The 13,171-nt window shown below is 38.3% G+C and overlaps 1 protein-coding gene across 1 annotated transcript; it reads right to left on the reverse strand.

Moving 5' to 3' along the window:
• Window positions 1–431: 431 nt before the first annotated feature.
• Window positions 432–12,812, reverse strand: LOC132983196 (syndecan-3-like). The gene is made up of 5 exons (XM_061049429.1): window positions 12,570–12,812; window positions 5,158–5,290; window positions 4,137–4,429; window positions 3,761–4,094; window positions 432–3,490 (listed from the first exon to the last, which is right to left on the reverse strand). The coding sequence occupies exons 1-5, from the start codon at window positions 12,627–12,629 to the stop codon at window positions 3,327–3,329; spliced, it is 984 nt and encodes a 327-aa protein (XP_060905412.1). The 5' UTR covers window positions 12,630–12,812; the 3' UTR covers window positions 432–3,326.
• Between the last annotated feature and the right edge of the window lie 359 nt (window positions 12,813–13,171).

Genomic DNA, 13,171 nt, shown 5'->3' on the forward strand with positions numbered 1-13,171 from the left:
AAACGCTGCAACTGAGTACCTTTAAATGCAGAGACATTTAACACATGCAAAACCAACTGCTTATTACAAACTATAATTGTCCAGTCAGAGCTTTCCTCTACTGACACTATGAATAACTTTAGAATCATTAAAGGACTAAGGAGACTGTGTTTTGTTGGTTTATGTCTATGACCTAAAAGCGGTTCAAAATGAATGTATAGAAAAATGATTGCCAATGAATAGCGCTTTCCATAAGTACACATCTTTTGTGTACGTGTGAGAGAAATAAAGATAGAAAGGGAGGAGATCATGTTATAAATGTCGACAAAATAATAGTGGCAGAGGTTTATGGTTATCTGTTGTACAGTTTGGTGTGTGAAGCCAAGAAAGAATGCATGTTTCTGAGACCACATGCCTAAAATCACCCCTTCAAAATAAAAACAGAAAACATGTTTTAGAAATGCATCAAAGCCACCTTTTATTCAGTAGTGAACTTCATAAGACACCATTTCAGCGACACAGTTATGTTTTGGCCACCTTTGGTGCCTATGTCACCATTTCTCTCAAGTTGCTTTTTGGTTGGTCCCCACCATTGTGTAGGTGTGTATTTGTTAAAACAAGGCTTCAGTCAATTCATAGTCAACTTAATAAATGAAAATTAAAGCTGAGTTATATTAACAAGAAACATTCTCACTACTTAAATGTATTTATATGAAAAAGTAAAAAAAAAGAATGAAGACAACTGACAATAAAATTTAAAATGAATTGAACCATGCCCATCAAATAATCTGAAACCATAAATACTAAAAACATAACAAGCTGTAACAAATATGCTTCAACCATGTGTCAATACTGTACAATCTCTATGTATAACCGATTTGTTAACCTGGATTTTCTTCTGAGCGAGTATAAATTAATGCATATAAATTATAGTATCATCAGCATATAGTGTAAACTAACAGAGATCCTAGAAGAGAAAAGGTTATCTCATGTGTCATCCCCTGGATTGGCAGCAATTGCTAACCAGTTGTCTTAACCCTCTTTTGAAATCATTTATGTCATGTATCTCATGATATTTCTGTTGGTGTGGTAATTTTTTTTTTAGAGTTTTACAATGGAGTCATGCCCTGAACTATTTAAGCATGACACCAATGCTGCAAGAGCACTGTAAATTGATGAATACATAGTTTTTTGGAGGCAATGAGCATTCAAGAGCCCCCAAAATGTCACGTTATCAACAGTAAATCACAGTGGATTAGTGCTACGATCTTCCTGTTTATTTCGTTATAGAGAATAGGTAGTTTGCATACACTTAAAATTTTATTATAGAAAGGATTTTCGATCATCGCAAAAACTCCTTGCGAAAGTCTATTAAGGAGCCTCAAATAAGAGAGAATATATAAATGTAGCATCACACCAACTTTCCTCATGAAGACGATTAAACTGTTATAGACAGAAAAAAAACAAATGCTGCACATTTTGCAACAGATTGGGACAATGATTATCTAAAATAATAATTCTGTTACGAAATGCATTTATCAGCATAGTCTGAGCAACAGGGAAAAACACACCTCAGACAAATGATGTTGTAATGAGAATGTGGTCAGATTTACTCACAGTTCAACCACTCAGCCCCTCCACGTCTATTCATGACACTGATACCTGCCATCTTGACCACAAAGCTGATTTGTAAAAAAAAAAAAAAAAAAAAAAAAATCAAACAAAAGTGACCGCTTCATGAAATTGAAAGGCCACTAAAAGCGCAGCCTCAAGCCAACATTCTCCCAATCCAATTTTTGGCCGATGTGAAACGATTTGTTCTTTGACACACAATGTGCTGTAGGTAGTTCAGACTTAAAGGATTCATCTACATCTTTTCCTGTTAACTGCCTTCTTTGTCCTCACTCAAACTCTACAAAAGGCCCTTCTCCCATGATTGGCCAGTTAAAGTAAATACTGAGAAAACACATTTAGAACCTGACATGCTTGCACTCAGAGTAGCATTGCAACATATTAAAAAAAAAAAGTGTGAGTAGTGAATAAATTACTGATTGGGATTATCCAGTCGGTAACATTGCTTATTAAACTTTAGAGTTAAGACAGTTATATATAATTGACTGCATTTGTAACTCTCCAGCCCTGCTGTGTAAACAAGCCCTGATTCTACATACTGGAAGAAACACTACATACTGCCACTGTCCCTTTAAATGCAAACCAGCCGCTCAAGATATATACAGTTGACAGTGAGACAGGAATGTGCTTTGGCAGTCATCAGAAAATGTTGGTTTCTTCTATGGTTTTCTGAATTATAGTTATTAGCTTTGGCTCTACCTTAGCATCCCTGTCCCATAAAATATGATGCATGCTAGACAGAAACAAGCTAGGGACTTTTATCTAACGCTGTATGAATAAAACTAAAAGGCTAGAATCTCTTTTTAATGGCTTACGGAAACATAATCTCTTTAAAGTCACAACATATTGAAAAAGCTACTAAAAATAACTTTCAAAAAGACAAATAAAGCACATTTATATTTGGTCAAATACCTTTGAGAAAACAATGAAAAGGTGTACCTGCAGAGTAATAAGGTCTCTCATATCAATACTGGACAACATATGAAAAAAAACACATATTCGTTGATGGTAAAACAAAAAACAAAATAAACTTCAATTTAGAAAAAAAAGCATTCATAAAATGAAATGTAACAAGTTATTAAAGAGAGACAATTTGACCTTCAACCATTTGAAAAAAAAGATCTGAAGGCTCTTTGTAACACTAACCCCATATTTGGTACCATTTCTATTCAAATGCATTAAGGCTATTGATATATTTGTGTGAACTTCAACTACACTGTTGAGCTGAGCTGCAAATGTTCAGGCTACAGCTCTGCTAAATGGGACAATCAATTTGTCTGCTAAAGAGAACAAAGTCCAGCACAGTGTGGTTCAGCTTTGAGAAGTAAAGGAAAGGCACAATGTTAGCAATATTCTAAGTTGAATTGTTTTAAAGACTAGAACATTTGTTATCAATTGCAAAAATATTTATTTAATTGAATGTAAATGTTTATTTAAAGTTGAACTCCTTCCTCACAGCGGAAAGGCGAGAATGTTTTCAATAGACTTATTTACCACTTCTAACCTCTGCTTCACAAACAGTGGTCATTGAATAAAAGAAAGGGAGGAGCAGGAGAAAGGTTGGAAAAAAATAAAAAAAAGGAAGGGGTATTGCAGAAGAACAGTCGTGCTTGACTTCAAACTTCATGAAGAGGAATCATCTTCACTTGTTTTTCAATCCAATCTTAGCCCAGATTGGGAGGAGACAGATTCCATGTGGTCCCTTATTGGTTTTTTCAGGCGTAGAACTCCTTTGTAGGTGCTTTGTGATAGGTCGTTGAGGAAAGTTTGGTGTCTCCCAGTTCATAGCTACCTTCGTCCTTCTTCTTCATGCGGTAGCCAAGGAGGAGGAGGAGGAAAACAGCGCAGAGGAATCCAACCACTCCACATGCAATCACCGCTGAAGAAGGATTAAATATAAAGTCAAACAGATTTTCATGAGTGTGCATTGAACCTTTCATGTTTGACTATTTATAGCTCTAAACTGTATGTTAAGGAAAGTCAAGAACAATAATCAGACCATTCCAAGACCAATAGCATTAATTTATACATTCAACTGTCTGACTCATCATAGAAAACCCATTTGGACTCAGTTATGATTCATTTTCAACATTTCAGACTATTAAATTCAACCTATGTGGACAATCAAAACTAAGAAAATTGTCCTTACCTGCCAGAACTTCGGTCCTCTCCCACAAGTTCTCAGAGGTCACCTCCTCTGGAGAGTCCATCTCATATATCCTGCTGCCTCTGCCCTCTTTCCCCACAATTTCATTGTCATTCTCGCTGATCTGGACCTCATCACTGCTGCCTTTGGGTGTTGAGATGTCCAAACTATCCAGACTGTTGTCCTCAGCAGTACCATTGCTCACACTGATGTCGATGCTGAATTTGGCTGATGTAGTGTCACTGGGAGGCCTGCTGGTGGAGCTGGGACTGGTGTTCTGTGTGAACCAATCAGCTGTTGGGCCAACACCAGCCACCTGGAGGACCATAAAGAGTAGTTACATTTTTTTATTCTCTTAATTCTTTTAAATAATATGACATTTAGGGATCAACGTCAACATACATAACTTTAAAGATAACAATGTGTGGAAGAGAAAGCAATACTGTACCTTCTCCTCATCGCTGTCCCCACCAAGGATCTTGTCTGGTGTTGTTTTGGTCACCTCCACTGTGGTGGGGCTATCCTGGCTGACTGCTGCTGTGGTTAGTGGGTTGAGAGGAGAGCCTGCTGTTGGCTGTGGTTGAACTGGAACCATTTCTTTTGAGACTGTGGTCCTGGAGAGGTTGAGGAACTTCTTGAGTAGCTTCTCTTGTTCCATGAGGTCACCAAAAACTGAGGTAGAGGAAAATAATAAACACTGATTTGAAAAACTTCTCATTGCAACCTAGAACTAATCTATATTTGAGATTATAAATGGCTCAAAGTCTTTGCTGACAATTGAAAAATATATCATTCTTCATTTTTGTTATCTATTTTATTCAAATGAACTGACAGAAAAAGTGTCATTATTAAATAAAACTCTGGATGTTACACAGCAAGAAGCAGGTCAGGTTATCTCATAAAAAGTTGATGTTGATGTTTTGGGGATACATGCTACGACAGTGCAAAAATAAAATATGCTTTCAGGATGTTGATAAACAGTGTCCACATACAGGAGGAACACAAACGTGTTTTATCACTGATGGGAATACAGTACACCTAACCACATTTTGGTTGAAAGCGTAAACACAGATGTTTCCACACATCATTCACTGTGGTTGTACAGATGAGTCATTGACAGAAAAGGCATCGGACATCTGTGCACTTCCAATAAACTGTGAATGGGTTGATTCTATATCACTTCAGGATAAACACCTACCGTGAGTGTGTGAAATGAAATATTAAGACATGAAAAAAATGAGGGGTCCTAACTTATTCTTGCAGATGCAGCAAGTACAAAGACATCATCACTAACTGACAAAATGTCAAAGTGTTAGTGAACTCATATTGCATTTTAAAACTGCTAAGCTAATAAAATGTAACCACCAAACATTACAAAACAAAGTTAGGGGTCTCCTTACTATTGTCTCCGGATCCGGAGCCTGAGCCATCGTCTTCCCCATCTTCATCATCTACGGGCACTTCACCTGACATTTGTCCCTCTATGTACAAATCATCTGCTGTGGAAATGGGCGACTGGGAGGAGACAAAGAGCTGGAAGAGAGACATTAAAAACATATTGTTAATACAGTTAAGCTGAGTGAATGTTGAAAAGACAGATCATGAGAAGGAAGGAGAAACAGAGATGATTACATCTCCACAGTTGAAGAATTCCTTCCTCTAACTCAAAACATGTGAATGTTTCTGAAGTTTGGGAGTAAGTCTACAGCTCACACAACCAATGACCTACAGTATGCTGGCAAAGCATGTTATATGTGTTTGCTGATGTCTGTGAGTGTAACTGTGGGCTTGAGTACATGTACAGTAGATGGGGGGGGGGGCTGGTTTCTTGTTCATTTCACGTGTTGTGGCAGTAATTTGTGACACTTCACAGAGAGAGACAGCAGTGATCTAAGTGTGGTTATAAAGAGGGGGGAGGGATAAAACCGCTTCAAAGACAAGACGACACACGGGGGGGGGGGGGGGGGGGGACTGTTTCATATGAAAGACTGAAGCTGAGGAAAACCATCCACTAAGCCAAACACTAGGAAGAGGGCTTTGAAGTAAACCAAAACCCTGCTAATCTCATCATCTAAAGCTTGGAAACTATGCTTAAGCCAAAGTGATGAGGTACTTAAACAGATGACGTTATTCACCAGCTTATTGAGATGCGACTGCCTCTGTGTCTAAGCAGAATAAAACAAGCGGAGCAGACTGTAATATAACAAGGCAGACCTGGATAAACATACATGTCGCAGAAAGCAACCTTATAATGAGTGTAAAACTCAAAAAGAGAGGGACGGCTCAGCAGATGTTAGTTAGCGAGACAGACACACACACACACACACAGACAGACATGGATGAATATGGCCATTGAGACCTGAAGTATGTCTGGTATGCATACTATGCTTCCACTAACACAGGTGCTGAGAGAGGGAGAAAGGAGGGAGTCGGGAGAATGGAAGGAGAGAGACATGGACAATACTATATGTTTCTCATAAAACAGGTGGTGGTGACATGGGAGGTTGTGCAGGAGGAGGTTGCTCTGCATACTTTAACACCGGTCATCAGAAGTGATATAAATCTTTTAGTTTTTTATATTATAACTGCAGACCAAAACACTTCACCAAGTGTTATCACTTATTATTTCTGCATAGACCAGCAGTCAATTTTCTTTGCAACTTTCTCTTCAGTTATATTTTTATTCCGGCTGAGACGTAACAAGAGAAAACCGTTGTGAGATAAACCAGATGTTGTTTTCACATAACGTGGTGAGGCATGCCAAACAGAAAATCATTAACATCCATGTTTTCAAAAGTCAAAAGGGTCTCCGAATGCTAGCGTTGACTAAAATAGCAGAAAGGGGCTCACTTGCATTCTTCGACCAAGGATTACAAAAGCAGATGCTGTGCTGCTTTTCAAAACAAACACTCAAAGACACAGAAAGGGGACTGTATACAAATGGGATGGTCCTCGTCTGCATTTCTAAATGACTTAACTTGAAATTCAAGTGGATAAACAATGAATTTAAGGTTTAGAGCTGTCTCAACTTTGCTGCTGTAGCTCCTGGTTTCACATCGCCATTTTTGACAGGTCACTTTGTTAGCTTGGAGTTAGAGCAGCTCACGTACATAACTTTTTCATAGTTCTAGGAAACTGTTGGAACCCTCTCCCTTTTTCTATTCATAGCTTTCAGTGACGTCACCAGCGCACGGGGCTGGAGGGAAAAAAAAACGCTCAGGAAAGTAACGGCTACAGTTAAAAACCCTGTAGAACTGCAGCTTTTAATTGAACATCTCCTATAAACGACATGTTTACATCACCTGACAACCATAGCAAAACTAAGATATTAAGATAAACTTTGAGTTTGGGGTACTTGCGATACTTTAACAGCACATTATTTATATCGCTAGCAATGGCAAAGTCCGTGCCGGCGTTACGGTTAAAAGAATTACCATGTTAACTGGTGACTGTCAGCCGAGTGAGTCTGAGGCATTTGTTACGATACTTTCATTCGCGTTTGTCTGAAAATCATCAGTCACTTCAGTGATATTGCTGATATTTAGAGGAGAATCCCTCTCCTTACACCGCTGTAGGATTAAAAGTCTACAAACATACAGGCAGCTTTATGTATTATTGATCAGTCTGGGTCAATAATGCTGATGTTTGAATAGTGAAGGGCAAGAAATTCCTCATCATTCAAGCATCGGTGAGTGCTAATTAGCTAACATTAGCTAGTTAGCTAGCGATAGTATCAGCTGTCAATTTCAGTGTTCTGTTCTCTAATTTGAGTTAACAGCAGGAATATTTAGCTTTAGTCAACACTATATTTAATGTCAGGATGAGGAGAAGTCCGATGTTTCCCATCACAGGGGCTGCGGAGGGTCTAACTTACCTAACTACTAACTAACCTTTCTGTTTTTTTTCTCTGATTAAATTCGGTAGAAGCAAAACTCGGGCTCGTCTCCTCGTCGGTTAGTGTATCACATTAAACAACAACTGTATTTAATTTGACAATTTTAAAAATAAAACAGATAAAAACACGATGGGGGCAACTGAAACCAGTAACTTCTCAGAAGCGTGCGGTGCTAGAGAGCCTTTCTTGCCCTCCAAGTGGGCGGTTCCATAAGAGTGTGACGTCACGTGAAAGCTATGAATTGATTCCGCACCGCAGGAACTATTAACTATTGTAGTTCCTAAAACGAGGAACCTCTTTAGCTCCTGCTTCAGACTATGTACTTTCTCAGCAAAAGGGATCTATGAGTGATGCGAGTCCACAGTGATTGGTCCATTAGTCAGTGAACATTGATTGGTTAAACAAAACAGCCAATCCAGTACCACAAACCGCAATTTCTAAATCCCAATGTAAACGTTAGCAAATAACAGTGAGTAATAGTTCTTAAATCGTTACGTATGAAAAACAAAAACACGGACAAATGAAACAATAACGAGGTCCAGGCATTACTGAGTGTTAATGTGATGGAGGAAATACAACGCTTACAACATTTAAGCTTTATATCAGCCATCAACATGGCAGTGCGAAGTTTCAATGGTGGTGTGCAATTTTTAAATGGATAGTTTCTCTGCAAAAAGTCCCCAGAACTGTTTGATCTGAAAACACCTACCATGCCCTCATGGTGTTGCTGAACTGATAGATTCAAAATTCAATGAAACAAATGATGGCTTTACATCTTAAATGGATGAAAATTGACTGAGATACAAGTCACACATATATCATATAATTCACAGTCTATAGGTATAACCAGTTGCCACACCAGGCTTTCATCTGCCAGTGCCCTCCTACAGTAGCTCCTCCCCCTCAATAGATACACACTTAACATAGAACTGGAGTTACATCCAGTGACAACTAGAGTGATGAAGACAAAGTTTAACCTAAACTACTACCAGGTTTTTAATTGGCGGAAATTAAAACAGTAAAAAAAACACAAGTTCTTCTTTCTAATGTACAGTTTACTGGGTTTTTCATGAAATCTGCCTACCAGGTACAAGGCTTTCACTGACAAACTGTCAATGAATCCTCCCCCATTACGAGACCATGACAGGCAGCTACACTGTGCCCACTTCAGGTCAGGTCTTCCACACCCTTTATGAATAACTCACATCCTCCATAAAATCAAAACGGATGAGTTGTAAAAAATAAAAATAAAAAATTCACACCCTGTACAGTGTGTGCCGACAAATACATGCACTATTCAGACTAAATTAGTTTTTGAACCAGGAAGTATTCATTATTACTTTTGCTCTAAAAATGGGCATTTTTGAATCACACACACCCATTGGGGCTTCTACAGCATGCCTCATTTGCTTCATTTTTCAACGCTGGAGGTTGCTGATGGTTTTATATGTATAAGTTAAGTAAAATTATTTAAGCTAGAGTGTGCTCTAGGAGAAACAAGTCCGAACTCACAGAGAGATTTATATCAAGGATAAGATGATCAAATATACCTTCACAATGTTCAGCAAAAGGTTATGTTTTAATGTCATCAGTTTTTTCCACTACATTTCTAAAAATCACATCACAATACTTTAAAGGTGCAATACATTTGGTAGTGAAATTGGAGATTTGATAAAATAATTTGCTATATTTTCTGAACTAAATACACAAACTTTATTCAAAGGAAAAAATTGTTCCCTGGAAGACTGCGATTTTACTCTGAGGACAGTTTGTGTATAGAGTTATGAACATTTACCACAGAATCTTTAAACTTCTCCAACTGTCACATTTCTCTACCAAAATTAAAGAGTGCACCTTTAATTGTATGCTTTAAAAAAATGAAACTACCTACTTGATTGTATTAGATATGAGCAAATTGGCTGTGGCCTTGCATCTAAAACTTGAATGGACAAATGGACCCCCCTAATATGATATGAGCTGGACCAGTAGGGCTGCACTAAACTAATATATAGCCTACTGTATTTAAAAAAGAAAAATCTATCAACCTAAGGGGGGCTGAAATAAATGTGGCACTTTTGATTGTCCTATGGTTTAAGCGATTAACTTAAGATAAATATTATCTGTGAAAAGATTTCTGTTGATTGACAACTTGTTAAGTGTTATCAAACACTCACACAGACAATAGTGTATCATACAAAATGATCAAGAAGTTAAAAAAAGATGTCATCTGCTACCCATGTCTCTGTGCACTACGCTTGCCATGAAGAAGCTTTGGTTTACTGAAAGACATGACGAAGTAACTCAAAGGTTACACACATCTGGAAAACATGTACATAGCTCACACACATACACAGACAGGCCATATATCTGGTATACCAATGTTTGTTCAAGTGAGGACAGTCTTCTGGAAATAGCCAGGTCGTAGTGCTAAAACACTGCAGAGAAGCATTCGTGAAGGTTCATGAGTGTGTTTGGGAGTGCATTCAAATATTTTTTAAGCACAAATCCATACTTTCCACTTCAAATGGATGAAAAGTTAAAGTAAATTATTCCCATTGAGATGAAAGCCACTGATAACAAAGAGGATATGAGCCAAGAGCAGGGTTGTGTAACATCCATAAGTACACAGCAGACTTGTCATCACCATGTAGATAGCAGCAGCAGCACGGTGCTGTGTTTGAGGGGCTTAATGTTTCACCAAGGCTATGATGAGTGACTTTTAAAAAAAAAAATTAAGTGTCACAGCAGTTTTAGCCATCAACAGTTTCATTAAGACCAGTTATTTGACTATAAAAGAAAGTGGAATCAAATCTGGTTATTTGGAAGCATTGATCCAACTGTGGGACCAGAAGCGACATGGCATCGATTTGAATCCAACACAGAGAGAATAGAATGGTGCTCTTACTGAGATGTGAATCCCACTTATTCATCTGAAGATCTTTGTCAACGCTCTTGGCAAAAGATATGATTATCATCAGTTAGGAGGAGGCATTAAATGGTTATTTAATTAAGTTCTGTGGTGGAACAAAAAGAAGCACAGGAGTCCACCAACAATATTTAGTGAAAACATCCTTTGGTATTTCCTCCCAAGAAGAACATGTGTACATGTTCGATAGCTGCTTGATGAAGATCCCTCAAGGACAGGCTGAGATTTAAAGACAGGAAGGATCTGCCAGCCAATCAGATGGTGTCATACAGACATGTGTACACAGACTTACCTTTTTTATACAGAACAGTGATGTGACTAATATGATGTGACTAATATGATGTGACTAATACTCTACAGACCTCTATTTTCACCACAGCTGGTAATTTACATATACTTTGTGTTCTCATGAAATCGGTTCTTATTTTGATTTGTCCTCTTTTAATATGTGTATTCTAAATGATACATTTCAGCGGCACTATGAGACATCATAATTAATAATGATGTGATCAGGCGTGACACTCTTCATTTGCCTGCTTTGGTTAGATGTAAAACTGCATGTATCCCACACAGTTCCATGCTTGTCTGGACTAGCCCAGTGGGACTCACTGTGAGTCATCCATCCAGAAAATGACACAACTACCGGCTCCCAATCTGTCACGGGGGAGAGAAGCCTGTTTCAACAATCATCATTCGGATTCAAGCTACATCATTGATTGACTAACCGGTAATTCTACAGCCCATACCCAAGAGAAAGAGACAGTTTGAATATACATGGTAACATCAATGGCCAGCAATTAAGTACAGTAGTCTATGTATTAGTGGTATGAGGTCAAGGAGAATCAAAACATGTGTAGAGCAGAGTATAACATGTCTTTTTAGATTAAAAAGTACATTTTTTGGAAAGCAATCAATTTATAGTTCTAATATTTAACCTCATTTGGGCATTGGTGAGAAAGAAATACACTGAAGTGTATTCTGTCACTCTCTTTCAGTATTAGGCCAGTCGTTAACCTATTAGCAAGTTCTGATCCAGCAGAACAATCTCAGGTTTCATCTCTCTCTTTTTGACAAAGGAAAGTCCATAAATCAAAAATACTTCTTGTGAGGTGATGAAGATCTCTGGCTCTCATTAGGGACTTTTACAGTCAATAAAACATGCAGGCAGTATATTTTGGCACACGTGACAAATGCACAGACCAGAGCTCTGCTTTAGCCTGTCAACTCCAGGTGTTTTCCAGCCTTTCAAAACAGGCACACACATGGAGAGGAGGAAAATGCACGGAGAAATGTTAGTAACCAGTCAGGTCAGGTAGAAATTGTTTCTCATTCTCAGGATTTTTTACCCCGGTTCAGGAGTATTAGTTACTCAAGACATGATTTCATTTAGCAAATATGACATTTGAAAGTTGACCTATGCTGTGTGGGTGAGATATTCAGGCCGGACCCGGACGTTTGGTTTAAATGTCAATGCTGTGAGCTTTGGAGGCTCAACAGACTTTGGCCCTGTGTGAACTTGATACCAACTAGACGACTGGACTTGGCTTGAATACAGCCTACGGGTGAATAACAGTAATCCCTGAATTAGTCCACAACATGACAAGTGCTATATGTTCTGTAATGTTAAATGGTATTGTTACAGGGGATAACATTCGCGTTACGTATATAGATTTCTTCAGACACAGACCTTGAACATAGCCAACAGGTGGACCAATTGGGGAATATATTAAAATATATAACATTGTGAACATGTTAGAACATGTGAGACATTTAAAACACGCGTTGGTAACTACAACAGAGAGAAGTAGAAACTGAACTAATTGAAAGTAATTAAGGGCTGCCTTTTACAAACATATTCCAACGGCTAGTTTGAGCCATTTTACACGACTAAATAATTACAACAAGTTAACTGGAACAAATTGAATAAAATACAGGTTTAAAAAAAACCTAGTTTTGAAGTAAAACGTGAATTATAAATCGAGACTACTTACTTTTTCACTGATGAACCCAGTCGACAGTCCGACGAAGAACAACAACCACAGATTCCTCATCTCAGCTTCCAAATGAACACAGTTGAAGGGAAAAGCTGTAAAAAAGTGAAGACAAAACCTTGTTGTATTCAGTCTAGAGTAAAGTTGTGTCGTTCCTCGTCACGTTTTGACCGTGTTTTCGGCTGCTTCGACAAATCTCAGTGTCTTAGTGGGACGGCTGCTGAACGCGTTGTGATCAGTATATGGTTGTGATGTGGAGTTCCTCCCCCGGAAAAAGTTGTTTGGATTGGCAGTGCAGCGTGGCTCCGCAATGACGTCAGCACGGCGTGACGTTCATTGAAGAACAGATGAGCTGTGGGCAATTTTTAATGGACAACACTCACATGCGGTGTGACCATAAGAGTGTGTGACCTGTCGTTAGTGCGGGTAGAGAAATTGACCAACTCCTCTTTAGGAATGTAGAAAAAAAAAAGTAAATAATTTATTGCACTTAAGAATAATAACTTATTCTGACAGTTCACAATCCTACCTAAACAGCTTGATAAAATGTTGTGTTACTTTCTCCATCACATACCGTTTTTGAGTTAAAGGAGTGACTACTG

The sequence above is a fragment of the Labrus mixtus genome, chromosome 11 (genome assembly GCF_963584025.1).
Source record: "Labrus mixtus chromosome 11, fLabMix1.1, whole genome shotgun sequence".
NCBI classification, from domain to species: domain Eukaryota; kingdom Metazoa; phylum Chordata; class Actinopteri; order Labriformes; family Labridae; genus Labrus; species Labrus mixtus.